This window comes from Kogia breviceps, chromosome 8, assembly GCF_026419965.1.
Source record: "Kogia breviceps isolate mKogBre1 chromosome 8, mKogBre1 haplotype 1, whole genome shotgun sequence".
Lineage (NCBI taxonomy): Eukaryota > Metazoa > Chordata > Mammalia > Artiodactyla > Physeteridae > Kogia > Kogia breviceps.
The window spans coordinates 24,039,551-24,064,147 of NC_081317.1; the positions used below are offsets into that span (position 1 = coordinate 24,039,551).

Sequence of the window (24,597 nt, forward strand, 5' to 3'; positions counted from 1 at the left end):
TTCTAAACCACTTATTTATGTTCTTAGTCTGCCAATTTTATCTAGTTTCAGACGCTGGATGGTTAGTTAAGTGTAGAAAAGGCAAATACATTCCATCTTGTGTGCTTACTTTGTGGAGTTGGTAGTGGTTCCCTAGAATGTTTTGCTGAGAAGGATTTTGAGGCTGTGTCTAGGCTCGGTGAGAAAGAGTTGAGTGGTTGATTAGCAATGTCTTCTATGGGCTTAGTAAAAGAGAGTGGTAACTCATATTTGGAATCTGAATGCATGTTGTACGATTACATTTTCACATGGCTTCTCCTCCTGCACTGTACATACTGCTTTATATGTGATGTACACACTCCACTGTAAGCACTGGACTTTGTTTAAAGTAAACACTCTAAGATAAACACAATGCCCTGGAGAATCCTCTCCCCACCTGTGTTTGTTTTACCTCTGGGGCTGTTATCTTGATACCTTGGGAGTCTGTGGACATTGACTGATGTTTAAGAGATGCCTCTTGGCTATTCTAGGACAAAATGAAGAGTTAACCCTGAGAGCCACGATCAGATTTTTACCATGTCCCAGGTACTGTGCTGCTGCTTTAGACACACTCTTCTGTTTCATCCTCACAGCAACCAGTGATGTAGGTGTTATCATTTTATCAGCCAGAAATCTTTCTGTTGCAGGAAATGTAAACCTGAACTGAAACTGGCTTAAATGGTTGGAAAGTCATTGGTTCATGCAACAGGAAGGCCAAAGGCAGTGTGGTCCCAGGGTCAGCTTGATTCACTCCTCTGAATCTATTTCACCTCCATTGTATCCTGGATGCCCATGGAGGCTGTTCTTCCCTGAGGTCGTTGGAGTGAGTTGCTGTGTGGGACCAAAGAAGAAAACCCAAGTAGCCTTGCATTTTGGAGGGGATGCCTAAAAGCATATGTCCTGTGAGCTAGAGATTTGAGTAGACTGTGTGTACTTCTCTCAAATTTAGTTTGTAGGTCCTACATTCCAGTATTTTTTCTCTGCTCTCAATCATAGGAATACGTAGCAGAAACATCCCCAGTGTTTCAACACTATTTCTCATAGGAAGCACAAACAAGCTTTTTTGAAAGGATAGCAAATCATCCGTTCACTTGCTCAGCAAACACTGAACTTGTACTATGAATGGCCCATGCTGTGTCAGGTGCTGGGGACACAGAAATGAAGCAAACCCATGAGAATCTCTGACTTTGACTGTAGTGTAGTAAGTACAATCATAGAGGGGTGAGCAGAATCCTGTTGGAACCCAGCCTTGCGTTAGGCCATATAAATGTAAGCCTAGTGAGTTTCTGGTGCTTCAGCCTTCATTTTTCTTAGTTCCATTCTTGACTAGAAATTGTGTCAGAGACTTGGCAGTTCTATTGCTTTGGCCATTAGAACAGTTTTGAAATGCTCTGCAGTTTTGCCTTTCATTGAGACTTGGAAGCAGAGCACCATGACAGGGTTTTTTTTTTTTTTTTTTTTTTTTTGTGGTACGCGGGCCTCTCACTGTTGTGGCCTCTCCCATTGCGGAGCACAGGCTCCGGACGCGCAGGCTCAGCGGCCATGGCTCACGGGCCCAGCCACTCGGCGGCATGTGGGATCTTCCCAGACCAGGGCACGAACCCGTGTCCCCTACATCAGCAGGCGGATTCTCAACCACTGCGCCACCAGGGAAGCCAATGACAGGGTATTTTTGATTTGCTGATCTGGGAGCCCAAACACAATTTAGGCAACATTACCCTGGTCCCTTCCTATCCAATGCATATGTATGTCAGTTTCTGTTTGCATCCATTGATAGATGCTTTTGTTTTGCTACATGGGATCTTTGGGTTTGTAACTAGAGGAATAGAGTCAAATCTTTGGTTGGAGAAGGACAGAGGGGTTGGTTTGGTCTTTGTTCCCTCACTGACCCTTTGTATGGGTTCTGAGCCCCTGTGGTTAGAGGACTGAAGGTTGGACATGGAAGGAACTCTTCATGAGAGGAATTATGATACACTGAGCACAAGAGACCCGGTTTGGAGCTTTGCCGACAAAAGGGCACAGAGCCCTCAAGTCAGGGAGGATTTCTTCCCCGTCTCTGAGTGGAACCCAGCTTTGCTTTGGCACCCTGAGGATTAGGAGTTTGGGAGTATCCAGGACCTGGGAATAATGGCACAGGCTCTGGCAATCTTGTGACGGGTACTGAGCTCAGGGAGCTGTGTGGGCAGAGGGTGGACATAGGGGGGTTGGTGGTTAACTTATGTCTCCAGGTATATATGTGAGGCAACCCCACTGGAACTCCCTCGAAATTACTAAGGACTTTTTGGGAGGGAGATTGAGGCATTGTTGTTATATAAATGGGAGCTTAAGTCAGTGTAAAATGGTTACTGAAAGCAAATGTGACCATAATTTGTCATAATGATCTCAGCAGCCCTAGATACAGTAGTTAAGAAGCAAAGCAAAATGTAGGACAACTGATGCAAAATATTTACAGAGTCAAAGTCCAAAGACCACTTGAAAAACAAGAACTGTGACCCGAAAACCCAAAATGAGATGTTAAGGAATTACTTTTTCTTTCACTTGAAAAAAATTTGAAAACAGAAGAGGGATAATTTGCAGAGTTCCAAAGCACTCTCATATTGAGTACTCAATAAAGGCTGCTTCTTCTCTTCCTTCCTCCCTCTCTTCCTCCCTCCCTCCTTTCTTTCTTCTTCTTCCTCCCCTTTCTCCTCATCCTCCTCTTCTCCCCTTCCTCCTCTTCTTCCTCTTCCTCTTCTTTCCCTTCTTCCCCCTCCCTCTCCCTCTTCTTCTTCTAAATAAAAATTCTGTTCGAGGTGTTTTACAAGTAGTAGGCTTGGATCCCAGGACCTTTCCAACAGGAAAACACAAGTACCGTGTATTGCCCCAGAGCTTCCTTTTTCTCTTCTGACAGAAGAGTTTCTATTATCACTCCCACGTGACGGAGAGGAAATTAGGGTTGGGGGCTTATCTGACCCGACCTCAGGTCTCAAAAAGGAACAGTGGCAGTTTGAGACTCTGACCTAGTGCTCTTTCAGGAGTTTAGACTGCTCCAGCACTGACATCTACACACGGTCGTTAACAGTAGCTGCGCCTAAGAGTCTTCTGAAGAGCTTTAAAAAATATGCTAAAAGGATCCCTTGTCAGACCAGTTAATTAACATAGTACGTAAGAATAGACTTAGGAGCCAGATTCTGAGTTGGAATCCTGCCTCTGCCACTTACTAGCTGTGTACCTTGGCAAGGTACTTGACTTCTCTGTGCCTCAGTTTTCCTCTTTGTAAAGTGGGGATAATAACACCACCTTCCTTGTAGGGTTGTTCTAAGGATCAAATGAGTTAATGGGGATGAGACATTTATAACAGGGTCCGCCGTATGGTGATCGCTATTTAAAATCCTGCCAAGCACACCAGAGCACACACTTTAAGTGTTTATTAAATACATCAATAAAATAGAATCTGGTGATCGGTCTTTCATAAGTACTCCCCCACGGATTCTAATGTGCAGCCTGGGTTTTCAATCTGTTAACGTCGTGCCTCTTTGGGGATTCCACCTCCCCCCAAATTGACATTAACCAGTGAGTGAGGCGAGTTGCTTTTCTCGTTTGTTTTGTTTTGGGTTGTTTTAATGACAGTTCAGGGTGTTTTTCGGAAAGATTATCTGACATTTTTCCCCCCAGTTTGTGTCTATTATAACACTTTAATTGATGGGAAGGGGGAGTTGGCTTGTTTGTTTGGTTGGTTTTTGCCTCTTCTAAGATGCCGAGCCCAGAAACCTGTTACCTGGATTCCTCAGGGACCAATGAACGAAGGGAGCCCGAGGGCGAAGGAGCGCTCTCTACGCTCTCTGGGAGTTGTAGTTCCCCAAAGGCCCTGTAAGCCTTCAATGGCCATCTAGGAACTACGACTTCCACAATGCTGCGGGCCGCCCGCCCTGCCTCCCGCCCGTGCCTCTCGCCAGGCTTCCCAGTACCGCCTCTCGGCAGCGTCGGCGGCGGCAGGGGTACCATGGCCGACGACTGTTCCCCTAAAGAGCCGCCCAGTCCGCGGGGCTCCCCGGGCCGGGCGCCGCGGGTTCAGCGTGCGGTCGGGCCGGGCAGCGGCGGCAGCGGCGGCAGCGGCAGCGGCTGCGGGGAGACCCCGCGGACGGCGGCGCTGGCGCTGCGCTTCGACAAGCCCATCAAGCAGGCCTTCTACAACACCGGGGCCGTGCTGTTCGTGTGCCTGTGCTGTGGCGCCGCCGTGCTCGTCTACTTTATCCTGGAGGCCTTCCTGCGGCCGCTGCTGTGGGCCGTGTTGTGCGGCACCTTCTTGCACCCCTTCAAGAGCTCGCTGACGCGGTTGGGCCGCCACTGGCTGCAGCGGCTGCACCGCGCGCACACGCCCATCGTGCTGGCCGCGCTGCTGTTGCCGATCTGCTTCGCCGACTACGGCGTGGAGGCCCTGGGCGAGCAGGCGCTGCGCCGCCGCCGCCTGCTGCTGCTGCTCGGCGCCGGCGGCCCACTTCTCTACGGCCTCTACAGCCTGGGCAGCTACCTGGGTGTGCAGGTGCTGCTGGCGCACGCCGGCGCGCTCATCTGCCGCGGGCTGGACTACTTCAGCAGCCTGTGGGTGAGTGAGCCTCGGCCCGGGCCCTGGGCGGTCCCGGCGAGCGCGCAGTGCCCCTCACCACACCCGCAGCTCGCTGGGGTGCGATCCTGCCAAGCCCTCCTCACGATGCAGGGGCGGCCAGAGGTCCAGACCTGCGCTGCAGGCAGTGTCTCAGCCTTCCTTCCCGTGCACCCTAGGAACTTGGCGCACTTCCTTCCAAAGTGAGGGCGGGTGTGGTTTGAAACAGTCTCCCCGTTCCCCGCCCCCATCCTAACGGACCCACTTAACGGGGCGTGTGCCCTGTGAGGAATCGCTGTTCCCCTTTGCAGATAGGGGCTTCAGTGCCTCGGCAGGTGGACATGAATTTACTCCTGGTCAGGGAGAGTGGGTGCTCCAGCGTCTTAGTTTTGCTCACGTGGGACTTTCCAGGAAGGGACCTTAGAGATCCTAGTCCAGCCTGTCATCCTACAGATAGGAGAGGTGACTTCTTACCAGGCTAAGGCTAGTTGGGCACAAAGAGGGCACTGGTTGACGCAAGTTTCTCAAGTCCTAGAACAAATCTTTCTTAATAGTTCAGAGCTGCCTCTCAGTTCAGGTGTTTTCAGTGTACTTTGTGGCAGGCACCTACCTGGTTGCTGAGCCTCGTGGGCCTCTTTCTCACCACAGCCTATTCTTGGGAACTACTTAACGTTGTGCAGGGACTGCTGTGCAGCATTCTCCTCCCGCCTGTATTACTTCGGCAGACTGGGTGAAGGAAAGGTATATTTGTGATTCTTGGATCATCCTGAGCTTATTCTTGGAAAATCATGGAGCTTTAGAGTTGGAAGGGATTTCAAGCATAATCTAGTGACACATTTCCTAACTCAGACCAGATTGTTGACCAGTTAATGATCCAGATATTTCACTGGGGACTGTTAAAAACAAGTGGATGTTTAATGCATAAGAATGCTATTTCATCAATAAGCAGTACCATTTAAAAATAAATTTATTCACTTTTGTCAGTGTTCAACGCACCTTGATATCAAGTTGCAAAATAATTCCCTTTATCGGTCAAGCAAGGTTTTGACTTGCCTGAGGTTATCGGTAGAGTTGGTGATTGATTCCAGAACTCCTGTCTGCTCTTGCTCTATCCATACAACCTCTCAGTTCAAGTTAAAAGTTCATTGAGTATGTTGTTAGGTACTGGGCTTTGTGAGGGCTTTAAACGGAGTAAGGTGCAGGCTCTGTGTTCAAGGTACATGTAATCATATGTGAGCATATTCTTATGGCGATGACAGACACACAGATAAGTGTTCATTACCCACCAATTATGGGCCAGCAGTGTATTGCAAGGTATTGGGGAGCACCTCATCCATAATTTTGGGATGCTGTTTGTGTGTGTAACTGCTAAGTTATCCGACAGAATCCTTGGCTTCCAAGAGGCCTGCTTATTTCAGTTGTGGTAGGAGGGAGGGATGTGGAAGCACCCTCTTTCACCTCCTGAGGCTTGACAGATTGTCAGGTGGAAGTGATCCTACTCTTTATTGCCTGCTTGCCTGGTGCTCTTCAGGAGAGGTTTCTGCGATCCGGAGAATGCGATGGTCCCAAAGTCGCTCAGACTTTGAACAAACCCAGGGTTCACTTTATGGAGTCCCAGTTCCATGTTATTTCTCCTTTACCTGTTGTTTCACAGTTCAGTTAAGTGGACTGAATGCCTCTTACATAGAAGGCAGAATACTATATGATGTTGAGAAATATAAAGATTACTATGACTTGATTCCTATCCTCAAGAGATTCAATCTTGTCAAATTCAGACATATTTCTAGATTCTGCTAACATTTTTGACTGTTGATAATGCAGTTTACTGTAATTACTGTAGGCAAGACCAAGTAGCATATCGACCAAACTGTAGGAAATTAGGAAAGAAAGCCCTAGCATATATGAACACTGTATTTTCTTAGTAAAGTAAGAATTCAATACATGGGCAAACTGCCATGATTAGCAGAAACTGGGCCATTTCTACCAGTCACTCTCAGATAGTGGAAAGAGATGAGGAATAATTGTGAAAAAGTGCCTGCAGCCCAGTGTATAGAGCTATGAATATCTTTTTACTGAAGATACCCCCCCCCCCCCCCCCCCCCCCCCCCCCCCCGCTTCCTTGTATTTTATTTACATACCCTTGAATGGGTTGTGGATGAGCAGAAGAGAAGTAAGGGCCAAGATTGATTAGGTTAGAAGAGGGGAAGGAAGGTCAAGCCAATTAATAATTTTGAAAAGGCTTGAAACTCAGCTGTTTGCCTAAAGCGATGGGGGCAAAGGAGGAAGGGGTAAAAAACCCCATTATAAAAGACACAGTGTAGAAGTGAGTAGGGCCTAAATTGAGGTTGATCTGAGTTGGAGAGAAACTTGCGCTGTGTTTTCTTGAAGCAGTTCTTAGGAGCGGGTGCTTGGATGGAGGTGAGCTAAAAGTGTACCTGGGAAGCGGGGACAGGGAGTGCTCACTTCTCAGTCAGGAGCGCTGATTAAGGCCTGACAAGAGGTGAAAGGTCATGTGACCGGGCAGGGCACCCTCTCTATAACTTTTCTATCACAGTTCACAGCTGGTTTGATTTTGTGAGCCCAAGAAGGGCTGCCTGTCATAGAAAAAGAGTCGTTATGCTTTTTAAACAACCTGTAAATTGGAGCCTGCTGCTGCTGAGAGGTATGGCTGGGGGAGGTAGAGAGAAAAGTGAATTTAAGGAAATCTACATTTTGGAGAGCTGACAATTCATGCATTTAAGATCCAGCTTTTGAGCATCTACCATGTACTGGTAGGCGCTTTCATGTGTGTTGTTTCATTCTCACAACAGTCATGTGAAGTAGGAGGGAGGAATTTCACAGGTGAGATTGAGAGATTGATCTGTTCATTCTGTCGGTGAATGATACTCAACAGACCTATCAGCAGTTGAAGGCCCTTTGTCATCAAAACCTTCAACAACGATTTTTAAAAGCTTTCCCCCAATACATTGTGTCTATTTATTTATAGTATAAATTGATTTTAGTTTTCAGGAAAAAAAAAAATAGAAGAATATCCGGATTTGGACTAACCACACATATTCCCTCCCCCAAAGGCCCCTGGATTCTAGTCATCTAGAAACCTTAGTCATCTCTCTTATCCTTGTATCTGTTATTTCCAAGTCCTATCCCGTTTTCCTTTGTAATGTCTTTACTACCTGTGTTTTCCTTTGTTACCAGTTTATCCTTCCAGTTCAGGTCCTATTCACCTCACTTTGGGGTTCCTTCAGTCTCCTAGCTCTTTTCTGCTAATTCTCCATCCTGCTTGCAAGTGAAAGAGTAACCATCCATGATGTGAGCAATTTTTTAAAACAGTTTCAAATATATTAGAATATTGTACTGACTTAGTGATTTCTAAACACTTAAAAAAAATCATCTGTTGCGGCAAACTCACATATAACTCAGTCCTTAGGGTCCTTGGCATCTTTCCTTGGTGTAGAGCTGTCCAGATAAATCTGAAAATCTAGCCTTCCTGCTCCACCATTTTTCTTTGCTGGGAGTGTTTTGGGTCTTCCTCTCTCCTTTAGTTCAGACTTGTTAGAACGTTTGGAAGACATTTACAGTTTTTGCAGTAGTAATAGATTTGTTTTCTCCATGGTCTCTGATCACATTGTTTCCATTTTACTTTATAAAGAAGCATGAAGTGGAAGGAACAGTGGCTGAAAGATAAGAGTGTAAATTCTAAACTGAGCTCTGTTAGTAGCTTGCTTTGTGACTTTGCACAGACCAGGGCCCGTCTCTGGGCTACTCAACTCTAGTTGCGTGAAGTGTGGGGTTAGTTTGGATGATTTCTAAGGTTCCTGGATATTCAGTTTTACAGATCCCCAGAGTTTGGCAGTATAGTTAGTAAGGCTCTTGGGAAATGCATATCAGCCAACCGGTCAGGCCTACTCCTGGTGTGTTTTACTTGCCTGGCAACAGTAAGGAGGAAAGTTTCCGGTACTTAGGTTCTTTCTCAGTTAAAGACTTTGATTATAAAAGAGTCTTGACTCTTAAGTTGCCACGCCATGAAGAGAACAAAGTTTTCAAATTAGAATAAAGGAGAATGAAGTTTTAAAGGAGAATGAAGTACCTGAAGCAGTAGCTGATTAGGGCTATGGCTCCATAAGTTGGGAAGAAATCAGTAGTTTTATTCTCTCTGTAAAAGACTTAGGAAACTGTTCTGCAAAATCATGCAATGGAAGCAAGACAAGTTGTTCTTCCAGTTAATACCCAGATGACAATAAATAAAGACATAGTTTACAGGGCAAAGTCTACTTATGTTTTATGCATTTAATATTTAATCAGAAAAGTATATGTGGTTAATAAGTCAAATGAAAGGAAAATGTGATTGTTTATTAGTTTGCTTTACTTGTAGTGCTAAATAAATGTTGCCAGTTTTTATGGACAGTCTTTAGTATCTAGCACACATTGGTGCTTTAAAATGAATACTGAATGTATATTTTGAAAAGGACACATTGCTCTGAAGAACATAGTTTGGGAAAGTATGCCTTCTTCTGTTTAAACTGTGGCTCGCTGATTTATTCCTGGAAGAAAATTCATACTTGAACAGGTTTTCTCAGAGGCTAAACATATCTCTCAGAGAGAGACAGAAATAAAAAGCTCTCATAAAGTCACACGTATAGGAATCCATACTGGAAATTATGTATGAAATTTGAATGTACAAATCCTTATTTTCAGTAAGTTAAAGAATATTTAGTGATTTAAAATATTGACTCAAGTAAAACATGCTTGTTATATATGTAAAAAAATTTAAGCAGTATGTAAGTTTATATGGTAAAAGTGAATTGTCTCTTTTCTCTTCCCACTGTATAGATGTTACTGTTGTTAACTGTTTGGTGAATAGCCTTCTAAATTTATTTCTACACCTATGTAAATGCATAAAGTATAGGGGTTTTGTTTTTTAAAACAAAAATTTTATATATATATATATATAAAATTCTCTTTTATCATTGCTCTTTCATTATCATTGTATTGTGGATATCTTTCCTTGATAGTACTTTCAGATATACTTCTTTCTTTTTAATAGTAGCATAGTCTAAAGTTTATTTTTTCTGGATGCCTTTTAGAAAGTGTTCATACCAAATTATTTTAGCACTGAATTTGTAATAGTATCTGATACACATTTTAAAACATTGGTAACTGTAAAATCGTAATGGTTTAATAGAAACTTTAAAGTGTTTTTATAAATGGCCATACTTTTTCAACTAATAATATTCTGTGAATTTTTTCTGAGGAAACTCTTGAAAATACTGAAAAAAAAAGTCAAAAGATTTTTTTTTTTTTTAAGTAAAAGACATTTACTATTTATAAAGATAATACTACTCTTAGAAGGCAATTCAATACTTGAAGAAAAGTGTAAAGATGCAACTTACCCCCTGAAATCCAACCATTCAGAGACAATATTTTTTAACATTTTAGTGAGCATATTTTCACCATTATAAATTTGCATATGCATAAATGTACACTGTGTCATTGAATAAAGTTATTTATCACTTTTGAAAGTCTGAATAATTATTTCATTTTTGGAGATACCATAGTTGAAACAGTCTCCTATAAAATGACATTTAATTTGTTATATTTAATTTGTTTGTTTAATATTTTAAACTGCCACAGTGAACATTTTTATATCTGCACAGTGTGTAGTTCTTCTGTAAACCAAATTTCTAGAAGGGGAGGTGGGGAGTATATTTAATAAGTTGTTATTTTAAACTGAAATGAGGTTATCTGTGAGTTTCAGGTTTACTGGGTGAAAACACATACCTCTCTTTAGACCATGAGTCTCTTTGAAAAAATCTGAAGTATGCAGTCTCTCATTTTTTTTCCTCTCTTTGCAAGTGATACTCATTCCTTATGACTACAGATAAGAAACAAAAACTTCTTGGAGATTGGTTGAAAAGTATCGTAGGCTCAAAAATCTGAAAGTATATCCTTCTGTGATCCTCTAGTTCAGCTTCTCACCGAGGGCACACTCCTACTTTGTCATCCCTGACTTCCAGTCAGCTTTTGCTCAGACTTTTAGCGATGGTAGCTCATTCAGTTTTTAGACATCTACAGTTTATTAGAAAAATTTATTACATAAAGCTGAAATATGTTTCTTCCTAATTTCCACCTATTATTTCTACCCTCAGAACCACAGGAAATTAAGTCTGTTGCCTCTCTCAGATGACATTTCCCCAGCTATTTGAAGATAGCTATCAGATCTTATTTCCTTCTCTTTTCTAAGCTGAACAGTATTTTCCCCCAGCTGTATCTGTATCTCCTATGTTGTGATTTCCATTTCCTTTCCCAGTCTGAATTTTATTGTCGATGTGGTTTGATAGTGTAAGTCACTGAAACAATCACTTTCCCTGATGTATTGTACTTTTATTAATAGGCATTCATACCAGTTAACATTTCTGACCAGCTATCCTCTTCCCATTCTATACTCGGATAGATGAGTTTTGAAGCTAAAAGCAGAACTTTGCATTTCTCTCTGTTAAATTTAATCTTATTTGATTAGCCCATTGTTCTAATTTCAGGATATCTTTTTGAATCATTTATATTGACTATTCCCAGTGTTGTGTAATCTACAAGTTCAGCTATTATGCCTTCTAATCTTTCATCTAAATTACTGACTACATGATTAATAAGGCAGGGCTGGTTACCCCTGTGTAGCATACTGCTGAAGACCATCCACTTGCTGAGGATCATTTTTTTTTTTTTAAATTTCAGCAATTTGTAGTCATCAAAATCAACTGTTTTTATTTTCCCTTGTGAATACTGGAGCAGCTTTTCCTCTTTATTTTTCTGGCACTACCCTTTATTCATTCTCCTTATTGTTGAGAAAGCAGATTCTGGAGCCAGGTTCCTGGGTTCTAATCCTGACGCTGTCACTTCTTTTTCTTTGCTTTAAAAAAAAAAATAGTATTTATTTATTTATGTATGTTTTATTTTTTGGCTGCATAGGATCTTAGTTGCAGCACGCGGGATCTTCATTGTGGCATGCGGGATCTTTCGTTGTGGTGCACGGGCTTCTCTCTAGTTGTGGCGTGAGGGTTTTCTCTCTCTAGTTGAGGTGTGCGGGCTTAGTTGCCCTGCAGCATGTGGGATCTTAGTTCCCCGACCAGGGATTGAACCCATGTCCCCTAGAGGCAGGAGGACAGGGTTCTAGAAGAGAGACTTCTGGCTGATTTCTCTTCCATCTTTAAGATATTGATTGGGTGGTATCCTTTCAAAGCTTTTTGGCCTTGGCTCTCTTTCTACCTGGATTTTCCTCCCGTCTTGCTGCCTGTCCGAGGCTAAGTCTGCTGCCCCAAAGGCCTTGAACCCATCTTTCCCGACTCTGTCACTTTGTAGCTGTGTGACCTTGTGCAAGTCACTTCTCTGAAGTATCAGTTTCTTTCATCTCTAAAATGGGAGTGATAATGGTGCTTTTTTCCTGGAGTTATGAGGATTAAATGAGTTCATGTATTTAAAGTATTAGAACAAGGCAAAGTGTTACATAAGTGTACTGTTATTACACTCAGATTTTGTTCTGAGCTCTACAGTCAGTCATGTCTCAAATTCTCTAAATTCCTAGGGTTAGATTTGTGTGGTCCTACAAGCTTGAACTTTTTGGAAGCAGCTGTAGTCTCACTTCTCATGTGCTCATATATCTGGGGCTTAAGATCTCTTTAATATTTCATCTTATTAGCTGATTGAAGGAAAATATTTTAATATCCTTTTCATTATAAAAGAACTAGTGCTCATTAAAGGCAATTTGGAAAATATAGAGAAAAGGAAAAGGGAAAAACAAAATCTTATCACCTAAATACAACTTTTTAGTACATTTCCTTTCCCTCCTCCACCATACAGTAGATATACTCAGGTCACATGTGTTTTTTTAATTTTGCGTTTTCCTTAATAATGTCTTAGGGATATTTTAAGTTATATAGTCTTTGTTTAAAAAAGCCTATTTTAATGATTGCATAACATTTTACTGAGTGGCTCATCCAGAGTTAACCACTTTGCAGTTATTGAACTTTTAGGTTATCAACTTTTCAGTGTTCTAAATTAGTCTATGATGAGCTTCTTTATTTTTAACCCTTCTTCAGAATTTATCATTATTTAGTAAGGTCCCAAAGCTGAATTCTCAGGTCTGAAGCTATAAACATTTTTAAGACCTGAAGAGTATTTTGAAGATATGATCAAAATAAAATAGGAGGTAGTTGTTTTCTGGCTTTTGTAGTAACCATATCAGTTCCTTTTTCTTCATTCTCTGAATTACAGCATAAAGTCCTTTATTTGTTGTAATTTGCCTGTTTTTTTCCCCAAGGTTCAGGTTGTTTTAATAAATTCTTGGTGCTCACATTTGTTCTAGGTTATGTATTCTTTCCATCTTTTGTGTGTGTTCTATTAAAATATGAGGTTATTAGAGAGTTTCTGTGTAGGATGCTTTGTGTGATTACTAGAGTCATTTAGTTTTACTGTAAGGAAAACTGAGGAGGGGGACCCTGGCTCATTCTTCTGTTTTCAAGTCTCCCTGTTTCTTCCTCTGGTAATATTTTTTTCAGCTACACTTCTTCAACTGAGTATAACTCTGGACTAGGTTCTAACCATCTGTTACCGAGATTATTTCAGCAGGGTCACACTTCAGCTGGCTGCCTTCTTTTTAGCTTTCAAAAAATTCTTTTCATGGTAACACCGGCTTGTGAGATCTTAGTTCCCCGACCAGGGATGGAACCTGGTCCCCTGGCAGTGGAAGCACGGAGTCCTAACCACTGTACCACCAGGGAATTCGCTCTTGTTTTTTCTTTTCTTTTGTAAATATTAATCTACAGAGAAAACTTTAAGAATTCTACAAGGTGAAGCGCTTAATTTAAATCCATGGCTTAAAAATTGAATATTTTATTGTAAGTCTCTTTATGCATATAATAGCTTTTGAACTTTAACATATCTTAAATTAAAACTATATTTATGTATTTTTTGTTAAAGCTATTTAAATAATACCACTGCATGGGATTTCAAACCTGTTTATTTCCAAACCTTTTAGCACCACCAACCGTCATCTGTGTTGTATCCACAGCTCTCATGCTATGTAGATGCTTGCAAGTTTTGTATAATTGTATGTTTATTGCATGTGTATATATTTTACAACTGTGTCTATATTTCATTTATTTAAGATCTGGACCTTGGTAGTTGGCTATGTGTTGACTGTTTCATTCAAGTGGAATGCAAGCACTGAACGCTACTTGAGAGCGGTTTCAATTCCTGTCTGGATTATATTGCTTTTTCATTTAGGTGGGTCCCTTTTCCTAAGAAAGTCTAGCTTAAGGTCAGCGGAGGCTGACTGTGTGAATCAAAGTGAATTTTTTGAAGTTTTATGTGTTGCATTTAAAATTCTTTAAAATAATCCTTCAAAATATTCTGCTCTAATCTTTCGTTAATCTTGAATGAAAATATTGTACTTTAAAATGTCTACTTGTCTACTTGTAATTATATGGAATGTTCATTTTCAAAAAGGTCTTTTAAAAATAAATATATCTTAAAAAGTAGAGTACACTTGGACTATCATGGCTGTTTCTGAGTGTCTTAGGGAGGATATAGCTAAGCAGTCAGGGATGATAAGAGGTGCTCAAAATCATGTGAGAGAAATTGTTAAGGGAACCAGAGATATTTACTCTCCATAAGAGAAGGGCACTGGGGCTGCAGGGCTGGGGAGGAGGTAGAGGTGAGGAAGATACCAAATACGGAAGCTGGTTTCAGGTATTTGAAGGATTGTGAAAGAGTGGTTTAATCTCTGTAGCCATTTGGGAGAGATGTCAGAGCAACGAGCAGCTTCAGAGAGACAAGTCTCTGTTCAACATAAGCATGGTCAGTGTCAGAGCTGCTCAGAGTAATGAGTTCCCCATTATTTGAGACTCTTTCACTGTTAGCTGAGTGACTGCCAGGATGTTGTAGAGTGATTTTTCAGGGACTCATTTACCTCCAAGTCTTAACTGTATGGAAACATCAAGTTCTAATTTTAAAACAAAATTCAGTATAACCTAGAGCAGTAGGTAGCCTATTAGTAGTAGTTTTTAGAGCTACTTATTGTTAAAAATAAAATAAAAACCAGAGTTGGTTGAAAGTATGCCTTTACTTAGAGTCTGATATGGAACAAAGCATTACCCTCTAGCTCTGCTGACTTGGAATGCTAAAGGAGTTTCTCAATGAGATCCCCTAATGTCTGATGGGACTCATTTCGAATTTGGGGAAGGTAGAGGAGGGAGGCAGGCAGGTATGTTCGTAAGGCTGTAGACCAACTCAGGGAAATGCAAAGGCTTTTGATCCTTGGCCACTTGTTAGCATTTTTGCTCTGTACACTGAGGATACATTAAAGCTTTTTGCCGTGCTCTTGTGGGCCATTCCACCCTTACTTGAGAGGTAGAGTTCACACCCAGTTGTATTTCCGGGAAATCAAGTCAGGCACCATGACTTAAAGTTCTATGCCTGATGCAGGTCATTCGGGGGTTAAACAGCGGGTTTGATGGTCTTAAACACTGGATGTGCTTTAGAATGGACTTGATTCTTCAGGTGATACAAGCCTCTTAAAGGTAAGCTGGCACATACCCAATCCTTTAGACCAGGGCCTCTGAGAGCAGGGCTGGACTTCCTGAGAGGAGCCCTGAATTGAGGTTTCAGTTGCCTTTAAAAAAACTTTTTCCCTGTGAAACAATTTTGTTATTAACATATTTGCCAAATTGTTCTGTCAGTCTGCTAAACTGAGTCTTTTAAAGACAAGTGCTAGATTTTTATTTCACTAAAAATGTTAATTCTTAATAATTTGCAGCATCCTTGGCTGGCTCATGGAGAATTCCAGTATTCCTGGTTATTGTTTTCCTGATGTCTGTGGGCACCCTCTATGAAAAACAGAATGGAAAAGAGTCTTCTGGTAAGAAATACGGCATTCTATTAATATTACTCTTAAGAAGTATTTGGGAGAATAGCTTTATTTAAAAAACATACTATGGGGCTTCCGTGGTGGCGCAGTGGTTGAGAATCCACCTGCCGATGCAGGGGACGCGGGTTCGTGCCCCGGTTCGGGAAGATCCCACATGCCGCGGAGCGGCTGGGCCCGTGAGCCGTGGCCGCTGAGCCTGCGCGTCCGGAGCCTGTGCTCTGCAACGGAGAGGCCACAGCAGTGAGAGGCCCGCGTACCACAGAAACAAACAAACAAACAAAAAAATACTATGATGAACTGCTTTAAATTGGTGGTATTTTCTGAACAGAAAATAAATTTCTTTAAAATATTTTAGATGGTTAGACCATTTCCACACCCCTTTTTTTGCATTTTTAATTGAGGTTTAATTCATATAACAAAATTAATCATTCACCATTTTAAAGTGGCATTTAGTACATTCACAGTGTTGTGCAACCATTACTTCCTTCTAGTTCCAAGACATCTTCATCACCCTAAAGGAAAGCGCTGTGCCCATTAAGCAGCTACATAAAGTTAGGTTATTTATTTGAGATCTTTCTTTTTTCTTAATGAAGGTATTTATTGCTATAAACTGCCCTCTTAGAAGTGCTTTTGCATCCCATAGGTTTTGATATGTTGTGTTTCCATTTTCTTTGGATCAGATACTGTTTGATTTCTCTTTTGATTTCTTCTTTGATACATTGGTTAATCAGAAGTATTTTGTTTAATTTCCACGTGTTGTGTCCCACCTAACAAACCATCGCCAAATCCAAAGTCATGAATATTTACCCCTGTAGATCTTGTATCCTGCAACTTTGCTGAATTTGTTTAATAGCTTTAATAGTTTCTGTGGCTTCTTTAGGATTTTGCATATATAAGATCATGTCTCTGCAAATGGAGATAGTTTTACTTCTTCCTTTCTAATCTGGATGCCTTTTATTTCTTATCTTGCCTGATTGCTCTGGCTGAAACTTCCACTACAATGTTGAATAAAGATTAGTCTTCTTTAAAAGATTATTCTTTAAAAGATTATTTTAACCTTTTAAAATAATCTTTTTTTTAAGGATTGTGTTTGAGGTACCCTGGTTGCACGTGGCCTTTATCCAGAGCGCTTTGTTAAAGGTACAGGTTTCTAATGAGTTGTACGGGGGTTGCGGCGGGGTGGGGTGCAGGGGCAGATACAGTCACCGTGCAGAGATCATCAGACTGGACTTCTAGTTAGCCAGCCATGTGGGAATGGCTGTGGGCAGAGAGGTAGGTTTGAACACCACACAGTTTCCACAGTAATTGACATTTGTCCCTTGCTTCTTTCTGATAGTTATACATAAACTACAAGAGCAAATTACTAATTGCAGCAGATGTTTTAGAGGAAAAAAAAAATTCTCAAATGCCCGTGTGTTACAGTTAAGTTAGAAAATAGAAAGAAAAAGAAGAAAAGAAAAATCACTAAAAATCCCACTGCCCACAGATTATATCGAAATGTTAACTAATGACTTTTATGCCTTTGGACTTTTTAAGACCCAAGAAAACTGGATCATAGTGAAATTGTTTTGTAAACTGCACTTTAAATTTAATTATGTCACGAACACCTTTCTATGTCCATGAATGTACTTCTGCAATGTTATTTTTCACATCTCCTTTTCATGCTAATCACAAGGCTATTTGTGGCACTTCCATGTGTGTGTATAGCTATGTTACAGAAGTTTTTTTAAGTTAAGTTGCTGTTTGTTATTTTATTTGGTAGATGAGTAGTGTCTGACAATTGTAAGACATCTTTTATTCATAAATATTTGTTGAGAATTTTATAATAACTATCTGAAACAAAGAAACTTTAATTACTTATCTCTGACAGTGGAAAATATGGAAGATTTTAGTTTATATTTTGCTGTCTGTCTAAGTTTTCTTTGCTCAGCCTCTCTTTCTCGTCACAATCTGTTAAACTTTGTGGTTATATATTGAACCAGTAGAAGTAAACTTCCTGATTTGGCAACTACTGTAGAAATCTTGGTGGTTTCCACTTGTTCCTCTGATTAGCTTTGTCTCTTTTTTTTCCCCTTTCTCCTAATAGTAGTGGTTCAGACAGCTCTGCTTATCCTTCACCACTCACCCCAGGACAGTTTTCTCCTTTTTTTTCTTCTGGCATTTCTCTCTCTCTCTCTCTCTTTTTTTTTTTTTCAATTGAGGTATATTTGACATATATCATTATATTAGTTTCAGGTGTACAACATAATGGTTCCATGTTTGTATATATCACCACAATAAGTCTAGTTAACATCTGTCACCTTACATAGTTACCAAAAAACTTCCTTCTTGTGATGAGAACTCTTAAGACCTACTCTCTTAGCAACTTTCAAGTCTACAATTAAGTGTTATTAACAATAGCCACCACACTGCACTTTACATCCATTTATCCCACCCCCACCATCAGTTCTGGCAGCCCCCTGTCTGTTCTCTGTATCTTTGAGCTGCTGTTTGTTTTAAGATTCCACATATAAGTGAGATCATACAGTATTTGTCTTTCTCTGACCCTTTTTACTTAGCATAATACCCTTGAGGTCCACCATGTTGCTGCAAGTGACAAGACTTCATTCTTTTTTATGGCCAAATAATATTCGTGTGTGTGTGCACGTGTGCACGCGTGTGTGTATATATATGTATGTGTGTGTATGTATACATACACACACACACTACACCACATTTTCTTTAATCATCCATCAGTGAACCCTTAGGATGTTTCTGTATCTTGGCTCTTGTAAGTAATGCTACAGTGGACATAGGGGTGCATATGTCTTTTCGAGTTAGTGTTCTTGTTTTCTTCAGATATATATCCTAAAGTGGAATTGACTGGATCATATGGTAGTTCTATTTTTAATATTTTGAGGACAGTTTTGTCCTTTTAACTGCTTTCGTCCAGGGCTAAGTAAGTACTTTACTGCAAGTATATGAATAAAGTAGGTCTAAACCAGCGGTTTCAGATGGATTTTCTCTTGGGTATAAATTATAGTCAGCTGGTGATGGCAGCCTAGGGAGCCGTGAGGACAGGAGTTCTAAGACCAAGTATTGAGCTTGGGAAAAAAGAAGACTGTTTGATTTTTATCCCCCATAAGCCCAGGATAGTGGTGTGTTGGCATGCACGCCAGATTTCTGGTATTTGTATTCCAGACTGTTACAAGAAAGGAAGTCATAGAGACACAGAATAAATGTTGAGAGCAGATTTGGAAATGTTGGTTTTCCTTGTTTTGTTTACTCCTATTCCAGCCTACTTCAGAATAGGTTATTCTTGATTTAGAATCTTTTTATGGACTTCTAGTGCAGATAATCCTCATCATAAAATAAATTTGTTTAACCTTTTTTTTTTCTAAATTTCTGAACGCTTTTTTCCTGTTGTCCTTAGTACCTTGTTTCTTTTAGGCATCAGAACTCAAGCCATATTGGGACAACCGTTCCCTTTTTTATAGTCAGTTCCGTCCTGTAGATGTCACTGTAATATAGTTAGGCACGGGAATGCTTCTGTGTACTGCCATGGCAGTGTGTGCATTTATTCCTTCCTTGTCACCTCCACTGTCCCATTGTAGGACTGCTCTTGTATCCTAGTCACTTGTGTAGGCATCTTTCTCTATGTCTTCTGAGCTTTGAATTTTTTGCTGTTTTACAATCTGTGGTTTGCTGGATTCACAGAATTAATCCTTTGGATGTCATAATACTTCAAAGCATGAATTTGTTTAGTTCCTAGATCCAGAAAACTCTTCTTATGGATCATTGCTGAGTTAGTTTCAGTGGTTCTCTTTGAACCCAGGGACCTTACTCAGTGGTTTTTTTTCTTAAACCTTAGGAACTCTTACTTGGTATTTCCTGGAACCTCAAGTTAATGTAGGGAAAAATGTTAAGTGTCTACCATGCTTTTAAGTATACTATCTTTTTAAATCCACAAACAAAACATTCCCCCCACAACCTTGTAAAATAGATTTCTCCATTTTGCAGATGAAGACGTTTAATAACAGGTTAACTGACTTGCCCACAATCCCACGGGTGACTGGTGGAGCTAAAATTTAAGCCTACGTCCTTGACTCTAACCTATGCCCAGTGTTCTTTCCTTTCACCAGGCTCTTTGACAAGCATCAGCCATCCTGAAAAAGTATCAACTGCTGATCCATCTTTTTTTTTTTTTTTTAAATAAAATTATTTTATTATTTTATTTTATTTATTGTTTCTGGCTGTGCTGGGTCTTTGTTGCTGCACATGGGCCTTTTCTAGTTGCGGCGAGCAGGGGCTACTTTTTGTTGGGGTGTGCGGGCTTCTCACTGCGGTGGCTTCTCTTGTTGCAGAGCACGGGCTCTAGGCGTGTGGGCTTCAGTAGCTGTGGCGCATGGGCTCAGTAGTTGTGGCTCGTGGGCTCTAGAGTGCAGGCTCAGTAGTTGTGGCTCACGGGCTTAACTGCTCCGCGGCATGCGGGATCTTCCTGGGCCAGGGATTGAACCCGTGTCCCCTGCACTGGCAGGGGGATTCTTAACCCCTGTGCCAGCAGGGAAGCCCTGCGGATCCATCTTGCACTCAGTTGTAGTTGTCAGCTCCTTCAGTCTTCATGTTGGCCCCAGTGGCTTACGACAAGCACAGCACCCAGCTTCTCTGCCTCCCAGGCCCCAGAGGTCTTACTTGGCAGAAACCTGGAATCCAGCTTTGGTGTGTTCCCTGGGCCTGTGAGAAAGGAGGAACATAAACATTGTTGTTCTCCCCTATGCGTGAGGCCTTGTAGGACTCTTAAAACATGCTATCTCATTTAATTTTCATAGTATACCAGTGAGATTAGTATTATACTTGTTTTACAGATGAAGGAACTTAGGCTCAGAGAGCCGTTTACTATGAGTATGAGAAGTGCTTCTTCAAAAGCTAGGCAAACAAGTGTCAGATGTATCTTTAATAGCCAGGACACCCAGGATGAGGAGTACAGGCAATTACACCTGGGCCTGACCCTCTTAACATTGGTAATTGTTTATGAGCGACCAGAAATAACTTGGTGAGGAAGGCTTCATTTTGTCTTAATTGTTTGGGATAGCATGTGATATGAATGAACAAGTTTGGTCCAGTTAAGCCCAAATTGGAGGAAGAAAAAGGGCAAAGTGAATTTCTTACTGCTTATCTGTCATTCCCCAATTCTGCCACTGTCACTTAAATAGACCTAGAGAAACTCCTAGTGGTCCATATCCAAACCCCTGTTACTGACCAGTAGTACAGTGAAGTGATACTAGAAGCTCTTGAGGAGGAGATGTATTTTCCACATTAGTAGTGGAAACAGAAGCCTTCTTCAAAGGGAACTTTACATGCTGGGGAGATTTTACTTGATATAAAGGGCCTCCTTCCAATAAGCATCTTTGGGTGTGTTCCTGGTAACTTCAACCGTCCCTGTGAAAGAGAACAAAGTAGATCAGTATCTCCTTATTTAGACTGGCTTCAAAATATGTTTCCCTCTATTATTAAAAAAAAATTATTCTGCCCATTGTTGATTTAGCCATATCAACAGATATTATCTGAACATGTGATCTATTTCTTAGAGTATGAGTTTCTGCCCTTGGTGCTAGGCTGCTAGTGTCAGTGGTCTGCTTATTTGGACTTGTGTGGATTCCTGCTGTTTGGCCTTCCAGTTAAGACTGGCCCTTTCCCTGGGTAGATTGACTCTTGAAACCTTGGATGCTCTTTCCTTTCTTTGTTTATAGTTCTTGGGTCCCAAGATTATGTTCCCTTGTCTATGTGCCTATTTTTAGCTGGGGCTTTTTTCCCAGTACCATGAGTCTGCCTAGATTCTGGGTCCTGGCATTCTTCTGTCTAGTTTATCATCTCTCTGCCCAAACCCTTGGGGTTTTTGAAGTGCAGAAAGATATCACTAGACAAAAGTCATTCAAGTACATATCTGTTTGATGAGTAAGAGCAGTTGCCAAATCTTTTTTTTTTTTTTTTTTTTTGCTGTACGCAGGCCTCTCTCACTGTTGTGGCCTCTCCCGTTGCGGAGCGCAGGCTCCGGACGCGCAGGCTCAGCGGCCATGGCTCACGGGCCCAGCTGCTCCGCGGCATGTGGGATCTTCCCGGACCGGGGCACGAACCCGTGTCCCCTGCATCGGCAGGTGGACTCTCAACCACTGCGCCACCAGGGAAGCCCCCAAATCTTATATCCATAATTTTCAAATACTCTGTTGATTTTTTCTGTGTGCTATTCCTTTCTTTCCTTTGTGAAGTTTCAGGCATTCTAAAAATTTGCTGAATCATTTGTGTATTAACTAGGATGATATTGCATAGTTTTCACTGATTTAGCTAAGATTTGTTAAATATTTATTGTATATTTTAGTGATATCAGCAAGTTGGAGAAAGTTTTTAAACCGTAGTTGTGAAGATTTAATCTGTTGATCTTAATTTTTCCTCAAGTCTTTCAGTGATGACTGTAAGATGTTTTGCATAGCTCTGAGGGGAGATCTAAAAACGTAAGGATAAGACTTAGGGAAACGGCTGTAATACAGAGCAGGGAGGGGATGAGAGGTACAGGCAAATGCTGTAGGAGTGCTAGTGGCTTGTGCTTATAGTTTATCCTGTCAGAGCCAACAGCTTTGATAAAGATGATGGTGATAGTAATACCATTTATTGAGCTAACTTCTGTTGAGTCCTACACAGCAGGCATTGTTCTAAGCATTTTATATGTATTGTTTCACTTAATTCTCACGTGAGATAGGAATTTCTGTATGCTGCATTTTACACTTGAGGAGACTAAGGCATCTAGATCCTAAGTAACCTGCCTGTGGTCATCCAACTAGTAAGAAATAGACCTGAGATTTGAACCTGGGCAGTCTTGTTTCCTCTCCTGTGATTCCAGCCACTGAATTGTACTGCCCCTGTGCATAGTAAATATGAGCCCTTCCATCCTCTGGTCCCATTCTCCCTCTGTATCCTCCTGTCTCTCCACTCTTACCATTGTACCCTGTGTTTCATCCTTATTCGACTTCCTAGAGTTCTTTGAACAGCACGCTCTGCGTTTTCTTGCCTTTTGTGTCTTTACACCCGCTTTTTTGTCTTTCTGGAAAACTTTTCTACCTCTGCCCTTTAAGATACCAGCCTCTTCCTTTCTCCCCAAGATAAACTTGTTCCGTCTTCTTTATCTGGCTAACCTGCTTAAATGGATTTAAAGGATGGCATCTTTTACCATTCTTGTCAGATAGCCCCTTTGGAAACTCTTCCCTGTTCTCCCAGGCATGGGTTAGGTTTCTATCCTCGATGCTCCCCAAATATTCTACACTTATATCTACATTAGCTCTTAACATACTGAATCATGACTGATAGTTTAAGTGTTAGACTGAGCTTGAGACTAGGGTCTTAACTTAGTCTCTCATCCCAGCGCATAGCCTAGTCACCTGTTTGGTGAATGAATGAATGCTCAGCGGGAGTTTAGAAGTATAAGCCAAAATGCAGCCAAACTGAAAGCCCGTATTTGAGGAGCTATAAAATGATCTCGTTGTTTTGGAGCTACCTAACCATCAGGGGACTTCTTTCTCTGACTCTCTCAAGGATAAGTTACCACTTCACTAAATTACTTGTGAAGAGGTAGGTTTAGTAATTGAGGACCCTGAACTAGTCTTTACTCTTATATGAGAGAATACTTTGTTTCTTTGAGTTTTGATTGGAAGCCTCCCCGTTCCCCACCTTACTGTGCTGTCCCAGGCCATTAGTCATTAGGCGTTCCCAACCTTTTCTCTTGAGTGGAACCCAAGAAATCTCTTGTGGGCCCACAGGAACCTAAGGCCTCTCTGGTGTAATCGGTTTGTGTTTAAATTTCTATTTGGAAGTCTAAAAAAGAACTTCAGTATACCCAAAATCTTCATCCATTTCCCCTACATGTTCTCTGTCTGATCATAATCTGGAAACTTGGGGGTCATTCTTGAACCCCTTATTGTTTCGTCACCAAGTCTGGTCCACTTTGACTACTCCATGTCTCTTAAATGCAGCCGCTTTCCCAACATCTTTCCTGTTAACCACTGCAGACCATGCTGTCATCATGTCTTGCCTGTAGTAATTCAGTGACTTATCTCCCTCTACCTACTCTTGGTCTTCTCTAATCTGTTCTTGACCAAACAGTAGGAATGATCTTTTTATATCTCAAAACTGATTATTTATTTACAGAGTGGGGAGATGTGGTCATAAAAGGGCAACGTGAGAGATCTTTGCAGTGATGAAACTGTTCTGTATCTTGTATCCATGCTGATACTCTGATTGTGGTAATGTACTGCAGTTTTGAAAGATACTACCATTGCAGGGTGGTGGGGACTGGATAAAAGGTACACAGGAGTTCTCTGTATTATTTCTTACAACTGCATGTGATGTTACAATGATCTCCATAACATTTCAGTAAAAAAAATTATTATCCTATTTAAAACTCATCAGTGCTTTCCTACTCCTTTTGGGATAAAGACTAAAGTCCTTAGTATGGTCTTCTGTGACTTGCATCATCTGGCTTACCATCTCCAGCCTTGTTTATTTGATACCAGTTTCCTACTGTGTTCCAAACACACTGACCTTTCACTGTCTTTAACATGCCAGTTTCTTCACTTACAGCCTTCCTATTTGCTTCCATCATCCAATATATTATTACTTACCTTCCTTTGGTTAATTCCTCCTCATTCTTTGTATGTCAGCTTCATTTTTCCTTCTTTTTTTTTTTTTTTTAAAAGGAATCATTTGGGAAACTTCTTGTTTTTTAAATAAAACCCCATTTAATTAATTTATTTATTTTTGGCCACTCCTCATGGCATGTGGCATCTTAGTTCCCTGACCAGGGATCGAACCCACGCCCCCTGCATTGGAAGGGTGGTGTCTTAACCATTGGACTGCCCAGGAAGTCCCCATTTTTACTTCTTAAAGAGAAGCCTTTCCTGATTCTCCAGACTAAGTCAGATTTCTTCTGTTAGGAGCTCATAAAATACCCAGTATTTTTCCTTTATAGCAATCATCACAATTTGTATACATTCATTTATCTGTGTGGTTCTTTAATTCGTATGTCTCTTCCACTCAGCTCCGTGGGGGCAGG

The 24,597-nt window shown here is 41.1% G+C and overlaps 1 protein-coding gene across 2 annotated transcripts in view; it reads left to right on the forward strand.

Annotated features, from left to right (window-relative positions):
• Positions 1 to 3,998: 3,998 nt before the first annotated feature.
• The window catches only part of TMEM245 (transmembrane protein 245), a 104,646-nt gene continuing 84,047 nt past the window's right edge, over positions 3,999 to 24,597 (forward strand). For both annotated transcript variants that reach the window (XM_067040994.1, XM_067040995.1), the window contains exons 1-3: positions 3,999 to 4,603; positions 13,759 to 13,876; positions 15,408 to 15,509. In XM_067040994.1, the coding sequence (XP_066897095.1) occupies positions 4,001 to 4,603; positions 13,759 to 13,876; positions 15,408 to 15,509 (823 nt within the window). In that variant the 5' untranslated portion in view covers positions 3,999 to 4,000. The remainder of the gene's footprint in view (positions 4,604 to 13,758; positions 13,877 to 15,407; positions 15,510 to 24,597) is intronic.